Source organism: Eubalaena glacialis, chromosome 2 (assembly GCF_028564815.1).
Source record: "Eubalaena glacialis isolate mEubGla1 chromosome 2, mEubGla1.1.hap2.+ XY, whole genome shotgun sequence".
NCBI classification, from domain to species: domain Eukaryota; kingdom Metazoa; phylum Chordata; class Mammalia; order Artiodactyla; family Balaenidae; genus Eubalaena; species Eubalaena glacialis.
In genome coordinates, this window is record NC_083717.1 from 36,170,467 (window position 1) to 36,187,320 (window position 16,854).

The 16,854-nt window shown below is 40.7% G+C and overlaps 1 protein-coding gene across 1 annotated transcript in view; it reads right to left on the reverse strand.

The window, feature by feature from the left end:
* SH3GL3 (SH3 domain containing GRB2 like 3, endophilin A3) overlaps positions 1-16,854 on the reverse strand; it is a 45,903-nt gene that overhangs the window by 9,058 nt on the left and 19,991 nt on the right. Inside the window, exons 5-6 of the mRNA XM_061181735.1 lie at positions 16,563-16,666; positions 12,909-13,018 (exon numbers count right to left, since the gene is read on the reverse strand). Coding sequence (XP_061037718.1) covers positions 12,909-13,018; positions 16,563-16,666 — 214 coding nt within the window. The remainder of the gene's footprint in view (positions 1-12,908; positions 13,019-16,562; positions 16,667-16,854) is intronic.

The following is a 16,854-nucleotide window of genomic DNA, read 5'->3' on the forward strand; positions in this document are numbered from 1 at the left end:
AAGCTCTGTTCCACCCCATTTGGGGAAAAAAAAAAAAAAGAGAGACCCTACCACAAGAATTGTAAGGTGGCCGGTCAGTCAGTACTACATCGGCAACACACAATAGGTCAGGAAACCCTAAAAGAAATTTCACTTCCTTCTTGGCAATAATGTGGACCGGTTTCTAACAATATTGGGCCCCCTCTTGTTTTAACAGCAGGAAAATTCTTTGGATGCCCTTCCCCCAACCCCGCCTTTTGTTTCCCAAAGTCCCTGCTGCCAAGGGCTACTCACGTGTACAGAATTGCTGGGCACACTTTATTCTGGTAGCGATAGCCCCACAGTGAATTAATTCTGCAGTCCCAGTCAGCTATAGGGATGAAATACTAACCCTCCATTTTTCAGTGAACACCATGTGCCAGGACAATATTCTAAGTGTCTGTTAGCAGATTTAATTCTCAGAGAAACCCTTTGATGAGGTACCATTATTTCCCCCAATTTGATGGATGGAGAAACCTAGGTTCAAAGCAATTAAGCAGCAGGGCTGAGATTTGACCTCCATCTAGGTCCAGAGTCTGTGTTCTTGATCGCCACTGCATGCATCCACTCTGAAAATTGTTGGCTGGTGAGTTTATGCCCACTCAGTTTCTAAGCCAACCCCAGCCAAGGGGATGGTCCATCACCTAGGTTGGAAAGAGCCTGTGGGTCCTCAGCTGGGCAGGCTCCGGGAGTTCCCGTGCCTTGGGATGCTCTTTATTTATTTATTTTTTTGAGAAAAATATTGTTTTAAATCTTTTTTAATGAGGTATAATATATACAGATAAGTGCACATATCATAAGTGTATAGTTTAATGAATTTTCACAAACTGAAACATCTGTGCAGCTAGCATCAAGATCAAGAAATAAAACTTTAGTAGCATCTTAGAGCTCAGTCATGTTCTTTCGTCCAATCAGTACTTCCCCAAAGGTAATCACTAGCCTGACTCCTTATGCTATACATTAGTTATATCTGTTTTTTGAGTTTTTTGTTAATGGAATCATACAGTATGCACTCTTTGGTGTCTCGTTTGTTTCACTCAACATTATGTCTGTGTGGAGTGTGACTAAATTCTTCATCTTGTTTAATTTTGTGTGTGTGTGTCTTTTTGATGTACATAACAATATAGTTCAGTATTAGATCCATATAATCTATAAATAAAGACAACGTTTTTGGGGGATGTGTGAGGAATGCTCTTTAGAAGCATCCTCCACCTAAATCCTTCTCTGATCCTGGAAGGCCTGCCCACGTCCCAGCTCGCCCTGCCAATCACTTGAGGGATGTCCTTCAGGTACTTATTCTCTATGCTGCTTCAAAGTGAGCAACTCAGGCTTTAATCAAAAAAAAATAATAATAATAACCAAACAAAAACAGGTGTCTACTCCAGGTGGTGGATGAGACACTAGAGTGGAGGTGGCATCAGATAAGGCTGGCGTTTCTGCAGCCCGGCCGTCTCCTGTTCTCCCTCCCTCTCTCTCTGCCAGGTGCCAGGACCTGGGAGCCTGTTCTCCAAGGCTGTTTCTCATCCTGACTTTGAAGGAGATAAAGGTGGAGGTAGGCATGGTCAGTGGGGCAGGGGACATCCTTCTCTCCGTAGCACTAAAAATCACAGCTGTTTTGCTGTACTTGAACTTGGCTAATTTCCAGATCACCAAAGGAGCCCACTGTACTCTCTTCTTCTCTGCTGGCCCTGACTTTGTGGATTTCATTACCTGGAAGCATTTGGTCAGAGCATCCCAACTGAAAGGCAAGCTACAACCCCCACTCCTATTTTTTGGGTTGGGGTGGGGAAGGGGCTGGAGAGAGGAGGAAAATTCACACAACTGCTGTCCGCATGAGTGCCTATCAGGGTACAAGGTATGGAGTCTACGGAAGCTACTGACCTGAGGAGGGCTCTTTGTCTTTTAGTAAATGCCCCAGACGGCTGTGCCTTTTGAGTTTTTGTTCCTGCTTTTTATAGTTTTTCTCTTGCCTCCCTTGTAGTCAGGCTGCGACCTGTCACTTTTTCCTGCCGACAGTGGGCCTTCCGAAAGCAGTCCCCCAGGCCTTTCTAATCTGCTGCTTCCAGTCTGCTGTAGGCTGGGAAATCAGATAACCAATTATGTAACATTAACAGCTGCTGTGTCGTGGGCTCTTGCTCTGTAGCAAGTACCGCGCGTGCCCAGCACCTCTTATTTACGTGATCTAATTTAATCCTTAGAATAACCCTATGCAGTTGGGGTGATACTTCCTGTTCTTTTGATGACAGAATTTCGACCCAGAGGTGAGAGCCGGGATTTGGCCCTTCCTCTGACTCCAAAGCCCACTTAACAGGAAGGCGGGTGACACCTATCTTGGCTGGGTGAGCTTGTTTCCTGCTCACTTCCTGGTCTCAAGTCTGGAATGCAGAGGTATTTCCATGACTTCTGCTACCCAGGGGCAGCTAAGGAACAGAGAGGAAGGCACCTGAGAACAGGTGGAATCGGCAGTCACCCTGAGACTTACTATACCTGTACCATCTAACTAGAAAGTTCATCTCTTAACGTGTTGGGGCAAAAACACTAACTTGGAACTTTCGAGTCTATTTCTGGTTTACACTCATTCTCAAACACCGAGTGTGCACTCTGGGCCAGGCACCACGCCCAACATATTAGACACCATCTCTCTTGAATTAGAACGAGCATATCTGGTTCAAGTTCCCTTCAAAAGGTGTCTTTTTTTTTTTTCCGATCTAAAATCTCAAGCTCTTGTAGCAAAAATTTTTTTGAAGCTAACACTTTTCCTTGAGCTGACCCAGACAAAGCATTGGTATATAACTCTGATAAATACCACAAAACCCATTTTGTTCAACATCTGTAAGTACTATTTTTGCCTGTTTGGTAAGAACATATGGGACAGAAACTTCAGATCCCTGGGTTCTAGCTCTGGGTTAGGTCACCTCTGGGCCCTAATTTCCTTACCTGAAAATTTTAAGTATTCATCTATGGTTAATGCTATGGACTGAATGCTTGTGTCCCCCCAGTAGTCAGATGTTGAAGTCCTAATCCCCAAAGTGGTGGTATTTGGAGGTGGGGACTTTGGGAGGTGACAAGGTCATGAGGGTGGAGCCCTCCTGAATGGGGTTAATGCCACCCTGTGTACAGACACAACGAGAAGACAGCCATCTGCAAACCAGGAAGAGGGCCCTCACCAGACACCGAATCTGCTGGCACCTTGATCTTGAACTTCCCAGACTTCAGAACTGTGAGAAATAAATGTTTGTTGTTTTAAGCCCCTCAGTCTAGTATTCATTATAGCAGCTCAAGCTAAGACAGTTAAGTAGTAAACTAGTAAGTAAAGTCTAGTAAAAGTCTATGAACTACCTTTCTAGAAATAAGAACTCTGTATTTATCCATAGGAGATGTGATTTATTAAAATGACTTGTCAATGGAACTCAAGCTTAATCATTACAATCTATAAAAATAAGCATGTGTAATTTGTTTTTACCTTAATACCAATCCTCCACCACTTACACAGGTTATATGAGATGGGTTTAACTAGTAAAGTTTGTGCCCACCCCCCTTACAAAGCTTTCCCTTGTGTACGGAGATGACTTTTGCAGATTTCTCAGAAGCCACAGCCCATTTATTTAACAAAGTTTCCTGGGAGGTGACTCCTCAACTACAGCCAGGTCCAGTGCTTGTGGGTTGCCTTTGCCACTCTGAACTAAGGAAAAAGGGAAGACAAATGACAGCCTTAATCAGAGGTGGCTTCCTGGCCGCTGGCATGGGGATCAGCTTGCAGATGGTGTTTTGCTTGGCCTGCTCCTTGCTTTGTACAGTGTGGATTAGTTGACAATATTTTAAAAATAAGGAGATTACACATAAATATATGATTTCTGGTTTCTCTTGGAAAATCATAAAGGCTGGTTATCCTAGGTCCACATTCTCAGGCAACAAGCAGCTGCTATTTGGACAGGGCAAGTGTTCTCTAGGTGGCTACAGACTCCTCTGCCTGTGGTGCTCCTGACTTGGAGGTCTGTTGTCAGACATCTTTCACTGGCCTGGCACTGTTTGCTTACACTTTCCTTCATCTCTCATTCCCATGATCTGGCATTAGGGTTTGCACCTGAGGCCACACCCACTCGACAAGTCCAGGAGGTATCACAAACAAGTCCAGGATTCAAACGAAAAGTCCTCTGGAATTGTGCTGCATGGCTGCCCTGTTTGTAATCCCTGGAAACTGACTTCTGCTGGCTATTTTTTAAAACGTAAGTACATATATTACTATTTAGATAACGGTATTTTAAATTTTAGCTTAAAGACCAAGCACACCATTGTAGAATATATACTAAGATTTTAAAATATGCATTTGAGACAATATAACCATTTCAGCCAAGAAGTATTAAAATTCCTACAACTAAGTTAGAAATTATGTCCTACAGGCTTTTCAAAAACTCTTTTTACAGACTATTTAGAAGAGTTACAGGAAACCATTCCCTGCAACGAGAAAACCTTTCTCTCTAAAGGTTCCTTGAGATGAAAAATAAAACAAGGACTCTTCCTCTTTCCCACATCAATGGCTACTGATCAACAATAATAATCACAGTTCACATTTTAATTTTTAATAATATTTTTTAAAATACAGAAAATATAAAAATGTTCAATCTGCACTTTTCAAATTTTTAAGAATGCTGAGTACTCAGAAAAGATAAATATTGCAGCCACAGAATTTAGAGCTGGCAAAGAAACTTGGAATGTATTAAGTCCAATCACTTCATTTAGGGACAAGTAGAAATCAGTCCAGAGATGTTAAGAAACTCTTCCCAAAGTCACACAGCGAATAAGTGCCAGAGTCTGAATTCCAACATGGGACTCCTGTTTTTTGCTTATTTCTCTTTGTCTATAACTCTGACTCTGAACCACTACTGATAATATACAGAAATGGATATTGGGGGAGGGCTGGTGGCAGGGGGAAAAAAAAAAACAAGAAAAAAAGTGGAAAGAACAGAAGACAAAAAGTGAAAACCTGCTGACTGAGCGATCACCATTGACACTGCTGTGTGAAATTTTAATTTCCTCTCTGGAAATTTAGGTTAAAAATACATCTATTTCTATTTGCAGAGTGCTCGTCTTCTTTAAGTTTCACACTTCACACTTTACTTTTGAATAAATGTTTATTTTCTAATGTAATCCTAGAGATTTCACTCCGATGAGGGGAACGACTTAGGCTCTAAACATTATATCCAAGCCCCCTTAGAAGTGTGAAGGAATTTATAAAAGTCTCTTTGTACCTACAGGGAGTTAGAATGTCTTAATATAAGCCATTTGAGAGATTTATTTTGCCTCGCTCTGAAATGCCTGTAGCACACATTTGGAAACCACATTTGTTCACTCATCTCAGCCTTCCACATTCTTAACGTCCATCTCAGTTTGGTCCATATTAACCCTCAGTTGTGATTATATAAAGTGGTGCCCTCTTTCAGAACAGCAGTGAAAACAAAAACCTTCACAAAGAAATGAGTTGATTAAAAAAATGTAAAAGATACTCTGTCTTCTAGTCTTTACATTTAGAATTCAGCAAGTGATAACTTACCCAGGGTAGAGAAGATACTTGAGCATAGGTCACGAGCTCCTATACTGTTTTCCTCAAAACCAAGGGTTTTCTGGGAACGACCCAGGCACGCATTTTAGCACGAAGACTTTTCTTGGCCCCCCTTTCTCTTTGGGGACACAGAGGCAGCACACGCTGCTGAGGGTCATGACCCCACACTCAGGGGCTTGGACAGGCGGTGGTTTCTCCTAGCCAGGGCCTAAACTTGGATTTTGTCTGCAATCCATCATTTCAAGATGTGATTTCCACCACCCCCCGCCCCTTCTCCATTTCTGGCTCACTTTATTCATTCTCCTAAGTACCTAGAAATGATACTATCAAAGATTCCATCTCAGTCCCACAATGGATTCTGCCTAATTGATCTATGTCCTTTCATCTCCCTTTTTTTTTTTTTCTTTAGAAAGAAGAAATGATGAAGAAAATGTTCTTGGAATTCATTTCTGGCAGAGTCCTGTGAGCTTTGCTTTAAATTGTTAGTGAAATGCTTGACATTTTTCCTTCACTTTATAAACATTATGTGCAAATCATTCAGAATCCTAATGGAAGGTAGTTTCCCATTAATGCAGGCTACAAAAATGCCATTTTCTTCTGAAACTGTGCCTTAGAAACAAACAGTACAAGATCTCTTCACACTTGCAAATTCTCCCCACAAATCAATGAAGCCCGATGCTGGAAATGGGGACGAAAGCTACCACCAAGGGAACTTTCTAGAGGCAGCCTAGAAAAGGCAGAGGCATGTCATGGAGTTTGCCGCAATGGAGAACCCAGTTGTGGACACTGAGCCCTCTTAAAAGCCATCTTTGGCACATCTGTGATCTCTGGCTGACCATCACCCTTCTAACAACTTAATCTGCCTAGGGACTGAGCTACTGGCCAAGAAGGAGGGGACGTAAGCACTGACACGCACAGTCTGGATGAAGAAGCCAAGGAACTCACTGTCCTATCAGTGTTTTCTTCTTCCAAGTCAGATGCATACAACAGACTCCCTTTGCAACCACTTGCTGGCCCGATTCCCTCTGATCAAGAATCTTGGAAAGAAATCATTCCCGATGCTCTTGAACATTCACTGACATTCCCCAGTATTCTTTCTTAAAGATATAAAATAAAAAATCTATAAGGTGAAGAGCCCAGCTCTGCTACTTACAGGCTCTGTGACCTCAGGGAAATCTCACTTAACCTCTCTGAGCCTCCACTTACTCATCTGTAAAATGGGCATAATAATGGTACTAGAAATGTGTCTGAAGTATTTAATACATGACCTGACCCCTAGTAAGGACTCAATACGTGTAACTGCTATATTGTTAAATTATTATTTATTACTGCTTTATTTTTTATCACTTCCTCGCAATATTGTTACGAGGATGAAATGAGTTATGTGTATAAAGCATCAAATAATAATACCTGGCTTATTTTTGGTACTCAAATGCTATGTCCTTATGCCCTTAAATGTTACTTTAATTAAAATACTTTTTCATTTTTATTTTATGCCAGTCTGCGAGGTCAAGTTTAGTATAGGTAGATGAAAACACCTTCATCAAAGGAAAACTGAGTTCTCTCTCATAGCAAATGAGAGCATGGTATCTTGGGAGCTTGACTGGAGGCCTCATCTCCAAGAACTACCCCCCTGTTTGGATGCAGGCTGTAAGGGCAGAGAAGGTGGGTTAGGGATTGAGTCCTGGGGTCCTGGGGTCTGCTGATTCTGCTTCATTCAGATATAATACAGGGAGGGAGGTGGGCTGGAGTTGGACTCATTTTCAAAGTTTTTAGTTAGTTTGTTTATATTCAGCTTCTTTCTAAACAGAAATTTTGAAATGGATTACAATGACATATGTATTCAGAATAGAGGTTTTACAAACCAGAAATAGAAAAGTAAAGGCATAATAAGTAGGGAAACAACATATTTTCATCCAAACACGAGAACCTGTGAGTAAAGGTGGGGGGGGGGACTATTAAAAATGATACTAGAGCAACAGACGTACACTGGGACTGTCCCAAGCAAACTAGGATGCATGGTCACCCTCGACAAAGGGGAGGAGGAGCACATGCACTAGCTGAGGTCATTTTAATGACTGCTGTGCTTGAACTTCACATCTGGCATTGAGCTTCCTGGGGGCAGGGAGAATAGAGAATATAATGGGGTACACAATTTTCTTTAAAGAAGGAAGTACACCTATTCTTCAAAAGCCATCAATTTTCTCATTATGAAATACATTTCTGTTTATTCAAATATTCTTACTGAAATACAATTTAGAGAATATCTTGAAAACAGGAAAATATTGCCCATAATCCTATCATTTAGCCTGGTCTACATGCAGATATTGATTTACAAAGTTGTAATCATAGAACACTTATAACTCTGTGTCTTTCTTTTCAACTTAATATCAAACCATAAACATTTTTATGCTGCTACATAATTTCCACGTTAGTAAGTTTGAATAGCTGCATACTACTCCATTTGATATACCATTGCCTACTCAACCATTATCCTACTATTGACAAATATATATAAATAAATATTGGTCATTAGGCTGTTCCCACTTATAACTTTTTCTTCCTCTCTATAGTGCTGTAATAGATAGAGGAATATGCTTTTGCTTAAATTATTTCTTTAGGATACATTTCCAGGAATGAAGCCACTGAGAGTATGTAAACATTTTTCTTAATTTTGATAGATACTGCTAAGTTGATTTCCCAATGAGTCACCCCAGGGGTTGGCAGACTATGGCCTTCGGGCCAAGTGATGTTTTAATGGAACACAGCCATGCCCATCCATTTTCATATTGTCTATGGCTGCTTTCACACCAGAACAGAGTTGAGTAGTTGCAACAGAGACCATATAGCCCACGAAGTGTAAACTATTGGGTCAGCCAAAAAGTTCGTTCGTGTTTTTCGTAAGAAAACCCAAACGAACTTTTTGGCCAATCCAATATTTACGACCTGTCCCAGTACAAAAAGAGCTTGCCAACTCTTAGATTATCCTAATGTACGTTCCCATACTGCCTGTACATGGTACCACATTCTAACAGAAATGAATTATGTGGGGTCAGACATTTTCTTCCACAACATATTTGTAGTAGATGTTCGTGCTGGAAACTGCAAGCTGGCCATCAAAACCCTCTCTTCCCTTCTTCACAGTAATATAATGTTAAGATGTGGCTCTCCAGCTAACCTCCCCCCCAACCTTTGCAGCTAGTTGTGGTCCTGTGACTAAGCTCTCCCCAGTGGGATGGGAGTGGAAGTGATTTGAACCACCTTTGGCTCATTTCCCTAAGAGGAAATCTCTAGCCCTGGACTTCCATTCTTAATTTCTATCTTGTTTGAACCATTGCTCTCTTGAGTTTCTGTATGACAGTAACTACTATTACCCTAACTACCATGCAAAAACTGGTACCAGAAGTGGGGTATTGTCATGATAAAAGCTAAAATTAGTGGCTCTGACTCAGTGGCCAGGTAGTGATGAAGAAGAAACAGATATAATCGGCGTGAAAGCCGGTGACCCTTGCTAGGGTGTGGAAAAACATATGGTAAAACTTTTGCCTATGATAACTTTCAAAGCATACCACATACCAGGAGCTCTAAAGGAAGGAACTGGAGAAAACAGAATGTTAGTGGATGTTACCTCCCATCCTTGGTACATCTAGCAAATTATTATAAGAAAGAGAAGAATTGCCCAGTTTGCAAGCAAAGATAAAAGAGAAGAGAGAAAAATGAGACGTTGGGTCCAAGCACATTAGAAAAGCTTCTGTACCCCAAGGAACAGAAGATAAGCAGGTTGTGCTCCAAATCATTCTCAGAGACTTCTCTCAACCCAGTGAGGGCACCTAGTTCCACAGCAAAGATTAATCTAAAGGTATTGCCTTCTCACTCAAGTCGGCTGTTTCAGATGGCCTCAAGGTAGCCTCAATAAGTTAAGAAAGGTTAGACAAGAAAGGAAAGAAGTAAGGCAGTCTTAAGAGCTATATCTAAGAAAGAAACTTGGATGTGATTACCGGCAGATGGAACTGCCTGGGAGATACAGATCAGAAGCTATTCCGTTTTTGGAGGCATTGAATTGTGAAAGGAAGTGCAGGTCTAACCTGAAAACATCTGCATCTATTGAAACTTGAAGAACCCTCAAGGCCACTAAGCAGCAGTAAGCATAATTCTCACAGGAGGCAGGTTTCCAAAGGCCACTTCAGATGTGAAGTGAAGATATGGAAGCCATGAAAGATGGCAAATCTGAGACCTACAGGATAAAGGACAGGAGCGATTCCTCCTGCCACCTTCCAAGGGAGCAGAACCAGGGTCTAATCTTCTTTCACTGGCACAGTCCTTGCCATTCCTGTCCGGCAGAATTCCATCATTTTTATAGACTAGTGCCTGCTTTGTATTTCCTGATGTAACTAGGTATGGCTGCCCAGCTAGAGACTGCACTTCCCAACTTGCTTTGCCACGACCTGTGGTCATTGGATCTGAATTCTCATCCCTGGAATGTGAGTGTATCATTCCTGCCTCACTGGCTTAAGAGGAAATGTCTAGCCTCACCTTCTGTTCTTTCTCCCCTTCCTTCTGGCTGGAGTGGCAACAACTAGGACAACTTGGAAGCCACAGGATGATGAAGATGGCAGAGCTACCATCAGCTGTGTCTCCTGAGTGACTCCACGGACGAGAACCACCCATCCCCTTGGAATATCCTCCCTGGATTGTTGCATGAGTGAGAAAGTCTTACTTTGTTGATCGTTCGTTGCACTTTGGGTGTCTCTTCTTTTTTAAACAGAAACTAGTGTTACCCTAATACAATACAAAAGAACTTCCCAGAGAACTGTACCTGAGTATCCTCTTGATAATATTTTAATGAAATCAATTTTATTCAAATAACTTTAAATAAAACTTTACATCAAAATGTAAATTGAAAAGCAGTACTACATGCTATAAAGAGACTGTAACGGTGACCATTAATTATGATGAAAAATGGACAATTTTATTAAATTCAAGGTAGGTACTTTTGCCTGCAAAAGACTTTTAGCCTGAGGTCTATCTTCTCTGTTAAAACTGGACATAAAAATATTCCAGCACAAAGCTGTAGCTTTATCTCCTTGAAATCAGAATGACTAAAAGAGAATTGAAAAGAATAATTTTCTCATGATGTGATTCAAGGTTCTCTAGCTCTATATCCATTTAGCACCTAAAGCCATCTTGGGTAACAAACAGCAGAGAGATGCAGCCAGTGGGACATATGACACTGAATGACTTGAAGTTTGCATTAATCCAGCAGATTGAGTGCAAGATCGCAGCCTTCCTTTCATGTATCGAATGACTAACGATTATAAAATAGGTATGTCTTTAATTCCAAACAATGAATGAACAAGAATGAACACTGTTGGTAGACCATAAATTATGAGGAATATAAAGAATATCTGAAAGATGGAAAGCAGCAGATGGAGGAAATGAAGCTCAAAATGGTTCCCAAAGAGAGATGCAACAAAAGTGGATTTGGAGGATGCCCAAAACTCAGAGTAAGCGGTTTTGGGAGCTGGATGACTGGCTGGCATTCTGGGAAAAGAGCAGCTTGGTAAGTCCTCCCATCCTGGCTTTGTACCAAGTACCTGGGAGCCCAGGCGTCTGCCTCCAGGAAGGAGTATTGAGTGCAGGGACCTGAAACAGTGCCATGAGGAATGCAACCAGCCAGACAACTAGAAACCAGTGCACCTCACCCAGCGGAGCATCCCTAATCCCTCAAAACCATGGAAAATAGGCAGCAGTGATAGCACCATAGGCAAACTAACATGGAATCTCAAATTAACAGTTGTGCACAGAACCAAGAATCATTGTTTATCCATTAATGCTTGGCAAAAATTGAAGTCTAATGACACAGGTATGGGGAAGCATGTATTGCTCCATTCATGGTAGTGTACCCATCTTAGCAGGTAATTTGGCAATATCTACAATCACTTAAATGCATTCACTCTAACTCAGTAATTTCATTTCCAAGAAAGACTTGCCCATCAGCATGTGGAGGCAGGTAAAGGACATTCTTTTTAGCAAATAACTGGAAACAACCTTAATGTCCATTAATGGGGAAATGGTATATATAATGGAAAACTATGAAGCCATTAAAAAATAGTGGGATAACATATATACAATGAACTATTAGTCAGCCATGAAGAAGAATGAAATAATGTCATTTGCAGCAACATGGATGGACCTAGAGATTGTCATACTGAGTGAAGTAAGTCAGACAAAGACAAATATCATATGATATCACTTATATGTGGGACCTAAAAAAACTGGTACAAATGAACTTTTTACAGAATAGAAATAGAGTCACAAATGTAGAAAACAAACTTATGGTTACCAGGGGGAAGAAGGCGGGGGAGGGATAAAATGGGAGATTGGGATTGACATATACACACTACTATATATAAAACAGATAACTAACAAGGACCTACTGTATAGCACAGGGAACTCTACTCAATACTCTGTAATGACCTATATGGGAAAAGAATCTAAAAAACAGTGAATGTATATATATGTATAACTGATTCACTCTGCTATACACCTGAAACTAACACAACATTGTAAATCAACTATACTCCAATAAAATTTTTTTAAAAATAGTGGGATAGATCTATATGCATGACATGGAAATAACTCCAAGAAATAGTGATACATTTATAAAAGCTAACCACAGAACAATACATCTAGTATGATCTTGCATTTAAAAAACAGCAAAAAATCTAAAACAGTGTGTGTATCGTGTATCTATCTATGCACATAAATAGATATGACAGTGTTCATACCAAATTTTTAACAATGGCTACTTTTAGAGAGGGGCTTGGGATGGAGTGGGTGATCATAGGAAACTAGAGCATGATTTATACCACTTGAATTTTATTTTTCTCAGTTTGACCGTTTTATTTAGGAATATATTTGTTCCATTTGTCTAATTAAAAAATGATGATGCAGCACTTAAGGCAGTGCCTACTATATAGCAGGTGCTCAACATATGCTAATTCAAACTTTTTTAAAATTAGTAAAATATTTGGAAAGTGTTAAAAATGTAAATATAAAGGATAATGTAGCATGATGTTTCTATGGCCAAGGTTTGACACATTAGAAGGCAATAAGTAAAGTGATGAAATTCTTCCTTGATATAAGTACTCGAAACAAGGAAGTAGAAAAAGGGGCATTACTAGGGGGAAAAGGGAATTCACCAAATAACCTAAGAGAGAAATCCGAGGTCTCAAGGTAATCACACAGAATACAGCAATAAGCAGTAAGCAAACGCTTCCAGCAGAGCCGTATGGAAGGGCACACAGCACCCACAGAATGGTCATCTCACCTGTTGTCTTTGCTGAAGAGGTGGTGGATACCCCATTGAGCTCACTAGGACTCCTTTTTATGGGCCGTGGCTTGTATTCTCGTTTGGGGATGTTGGATGCAGCCGATATTCTGTAATACAGATTTGAAGGTCAGTCAGATAGCTGATGAAGAAAGCAAAGCCTCCAAGCCTACGTTTGCTCTGCTGTGATAAGCCTACAAATTTAGGTCCTAGGTGATGGTCGTGAAGGGGGTGATTTTTACACGTTGATTCGTGAGTAGCCCAAAGTGATAGCTTTGATATCCCGAATGTAGTTTTTCAACTATATGCAGATATACCTCGTTTTATTGCACTTTGCAGATATTGCGTTTTTTATAAATTGAAGGTTTGTGGCAATCCTGTGTACTATAGGTGCCATTCTTCCAACAGCATTTGCTCACTTTGTATCTCTGTCACATTTTGGTAATTCTCGAAATATTTCAAACTTTTTCTTTATTATTATATTTGTTGTGGTGATCTGTGATCAGTGATCTTTGATGTTACTCTTGTAATTATTATGGGCCCCACAAACTGCGCCATGTAAGACGGCAATCTTAACTGATAAATGTGTGTGTTCTGACTGCTGCAGCTACCACCTCCAGCTGTTCCCCCATCTCTCTCTCTCTCTCTCCTCAGGCCTCCCCATTCCCTAAGACACAGTAAAATAGAAATTAGGCCAATTAATAACCCTATAATGGCCTCTAAGTCTTCAAGTGAAAGGGTCTCATATTGCTCACTTTAAATCAAAAGCTAGAAATGATTATGCTGAGTGAGGAAGGGATGTCCAAAGCCAAGATAGGCCAAAAGCTAGGCTTCTTGCACCAAACAGCCAAGTTGTGAATGCAAAGGAAACATTCTTGAAGGAAATTAAAAGTGCTACTCCAATGAACACACAAATGGTAAGAAGGTGAAACAGCCTTATTGCTGATATGGAGAAAGTTGTAGTGATCTGGGTAGAAGATCAAACCAGCTACAACATTCCCTTAAGCCAAAGCCTAATCCAGAGCAAGGCCTTAACTCTCTTCAATTCAGCAAAGTCTGAGAGAGGTGAGGAAGCTGCAGAAGAAAAGTATGAAGCTAGAAGCTGTTGGTTCAGGAGGTTTAAGGAAAGAAGTCACCTCCATAACATAAAAGTGCAAGTGCTAATGTAGAAGCTGCAGCAAGTTATCTAGAAGATCAAGCTAAGATCATTAATGAAGGTGGTTACACTAAACAACCGATTTTCAATGTAGATGAAACAGCCTTCTATTGGAAGATGCCATCTAGGACTTTCATAGCTACAGAGGAGAAGTCAATGTCTGGTTTCAAAGCTTCAAAGGACAGGCTGACTCTCTTGTTAGAGGCTAATGCAGCTGATGACTTTCAGTTGAAGCCAATGCCCATTTACCATCCTGAAAATCCTAGGGCCCTTAAGAATTATGCTGAATCTACTCTGCCTGTGCTCCAGAAATGGAATAGCAAAGCCTGGATGATAACACATCTGTTCACAGCATGGCTGACTGAATATTTTAAGGCCACTGCTGAGACGTACTGCTCAGAAAAAAAGATTCCTTTCAAAATATTACTGCTCATTGACAATGCACCTGGTCATCCAAGAGCTCTGATGGAGATGTACAATGAGATCAGTGTTGTTTCATGCCTGGTAACACAACATCCATTCTGCAGCCCATGGATCAAGGAGTGGTGTCGACTTTCAAATCTTATTCTCGAAGAAATACATTTTGTAAGGCTCTAGTTGCCATAGATAGTGGTTCCTCTTATGGATCTGGGCAAAGTAAGTTGAAAGCCTTCTGGAAAGGATTCATCAGTCTAAATGCCATTAAGAACATTTATGTTTATGGGAAGAGGTCAGAATATCTACATTATCAGGAGTTTGGAAGAAGAATTCCAACCCTCATGTATGACTTTGAGGGATTCAAGACATCAGTGGAGGAAGTAACTGCAGATGTGGTGGAAATAGCAAGAGAACTGGAATTAGAAGTGCAGCCTGAAGATGTGACTGAATTACTGCAATCTCATGATTAAACTTTAACAGATGAGGAGTTGCTTCTTATGGATGAGCAAAGAAAGTGGTTTCTTGAGATGGAATCTACTCCTGGTGAAGATGTGAAGATTGTTGGAATGGCAACAAAGGATTTAGAATATTATAAAACTTAGTTGATAAAGCAGCAGCAGGGTTTGAGAGGATTGACTCCAACTTTGAAAGAAGTTCTACTGTGGGTAAAATGCTATCCAACAGCACTGCACGTTACAGAGAAATCGTTCGTGAAAGGCAGAGTCAACCGATGCAGCAAACTTCACTGTTGTCTTATTTTAAGAAGTTGTCACAGCCTCCCAGCCTTCAGCAGCCACCACCCTGACTAGTCAGCAGCCACCAACATCGAGGCAAGACCCTCCACCAGCAAAAAGATTAGGACTCGCTGAAGGCTCAGGTGATGGTTAGCATTTTTTAGCAATAAAGTATTTTTAAATTAGGGTATATACATTGTTGTTTTTTTTTAGACACAATGCTATTGCACACTTACCAGACTACAGTTTAGTGTAAACATAACTTTTATATGCACTGGGAAACCAAAAACTCTGTGTGACTCACTTTATTGCAATATTTGCTTTACTGTGGTAGTCTGGAACCAAATTCCCAATCTCTCCTAGGTATGCCTATATTTGTAAAGTATTTGTCTCTCATAAAGTCTCTGAGGCATCTAACAAGTACCAGGGATGAACTGGGCACTCAACAATGTTAGCTTCCTCCTCTTTTTCCTCATAGAAAGATAGAATTAAGAAACGATGCTCATGTGAGCAGTAGATGAACTGCCTGCCTACAAAAGTGGATGGTTCAGAGACTGTACACACCTTTTGTCTTCCCTCTATAATTACTGCATTGATTTAAGCAAAAATCCCTCCAAATTTATTCATTATAATCATCCTGTGTAAAACAATTTTCTGTTATCAAACCTGGTCAAAAATTAGGGTAGTTTTTTAACCCAGTATTTTAATTAATAGGTTTGCCATGCACACTACATATATCACTAATTTTCAGAAAAGTAGAGAATACGCTTATCAGTAAAGTCACAGGGAACCCAGCAATGTTTCTTTGACCATTCAGAGGGTATTTTTGACTCTTTCAATATCTCTCAGAGTCAATGTTATGAACATGAGCTGGTATTTGTGCTGGTGAAGTAAAAACACATCTTTTTCGAGACATTTACATACTATCTGAATATCATCTCACTCCTCTCCACATCCCTAGATGTTGGGGAGGGAGTATATGCCATCCCACCCTCAGCTAAACTCTCATCAAGTCAGCAGTGAAACCAGGACAGCTCTGTAAGGGCTGAATTCGAAGGCAAGTGACCAACTTTGGTTGCCCTAAACACAGGTCATGAGTAAGGGCTTGAGTGAAAATAAAAAGGAGAAAAGCTGCCAGATCCCTTTTCCCAGTTCTGTCCTATTGGCCAAAGCCATGTATTTATTATCTCAGTGCTATCCCACACCCAACTATGAAAGCCAGCTAAAGAAAATTCAAAACAGAACGGGGCAGTGGGAAGGGGGAGATGGAGAGAAAGAGAGAGAGACTGATTTCGATTGATTTTAACTCTGCAGCCCTAGGCTTGTAATGAATGTGAAGGCTCTTACCGCATCTGTAGCTTGCTCTGTAGCTCCTGCAGAATCTCTGTGGACTGTCTGTGATAGTCTAAAGCTGCCTCTATAAACACGGCCAACTGGCTGACTTGTTCTACCTGCAGCAGAAGTGGAAAATTACTCCATGGAGGCCAGCGCCTGTGTAATGTTCAGAAAGAGAAGAGACCAGCAACAAAGACTCAGCTTTGCAGGGAAGCACCCTGTTTGCCTGGGCTCTGGTCTATTTCATTTCATTTCATTGCGAAGTAATGATCACACAGGTCATGGTATAAAGCTATAAATGCTA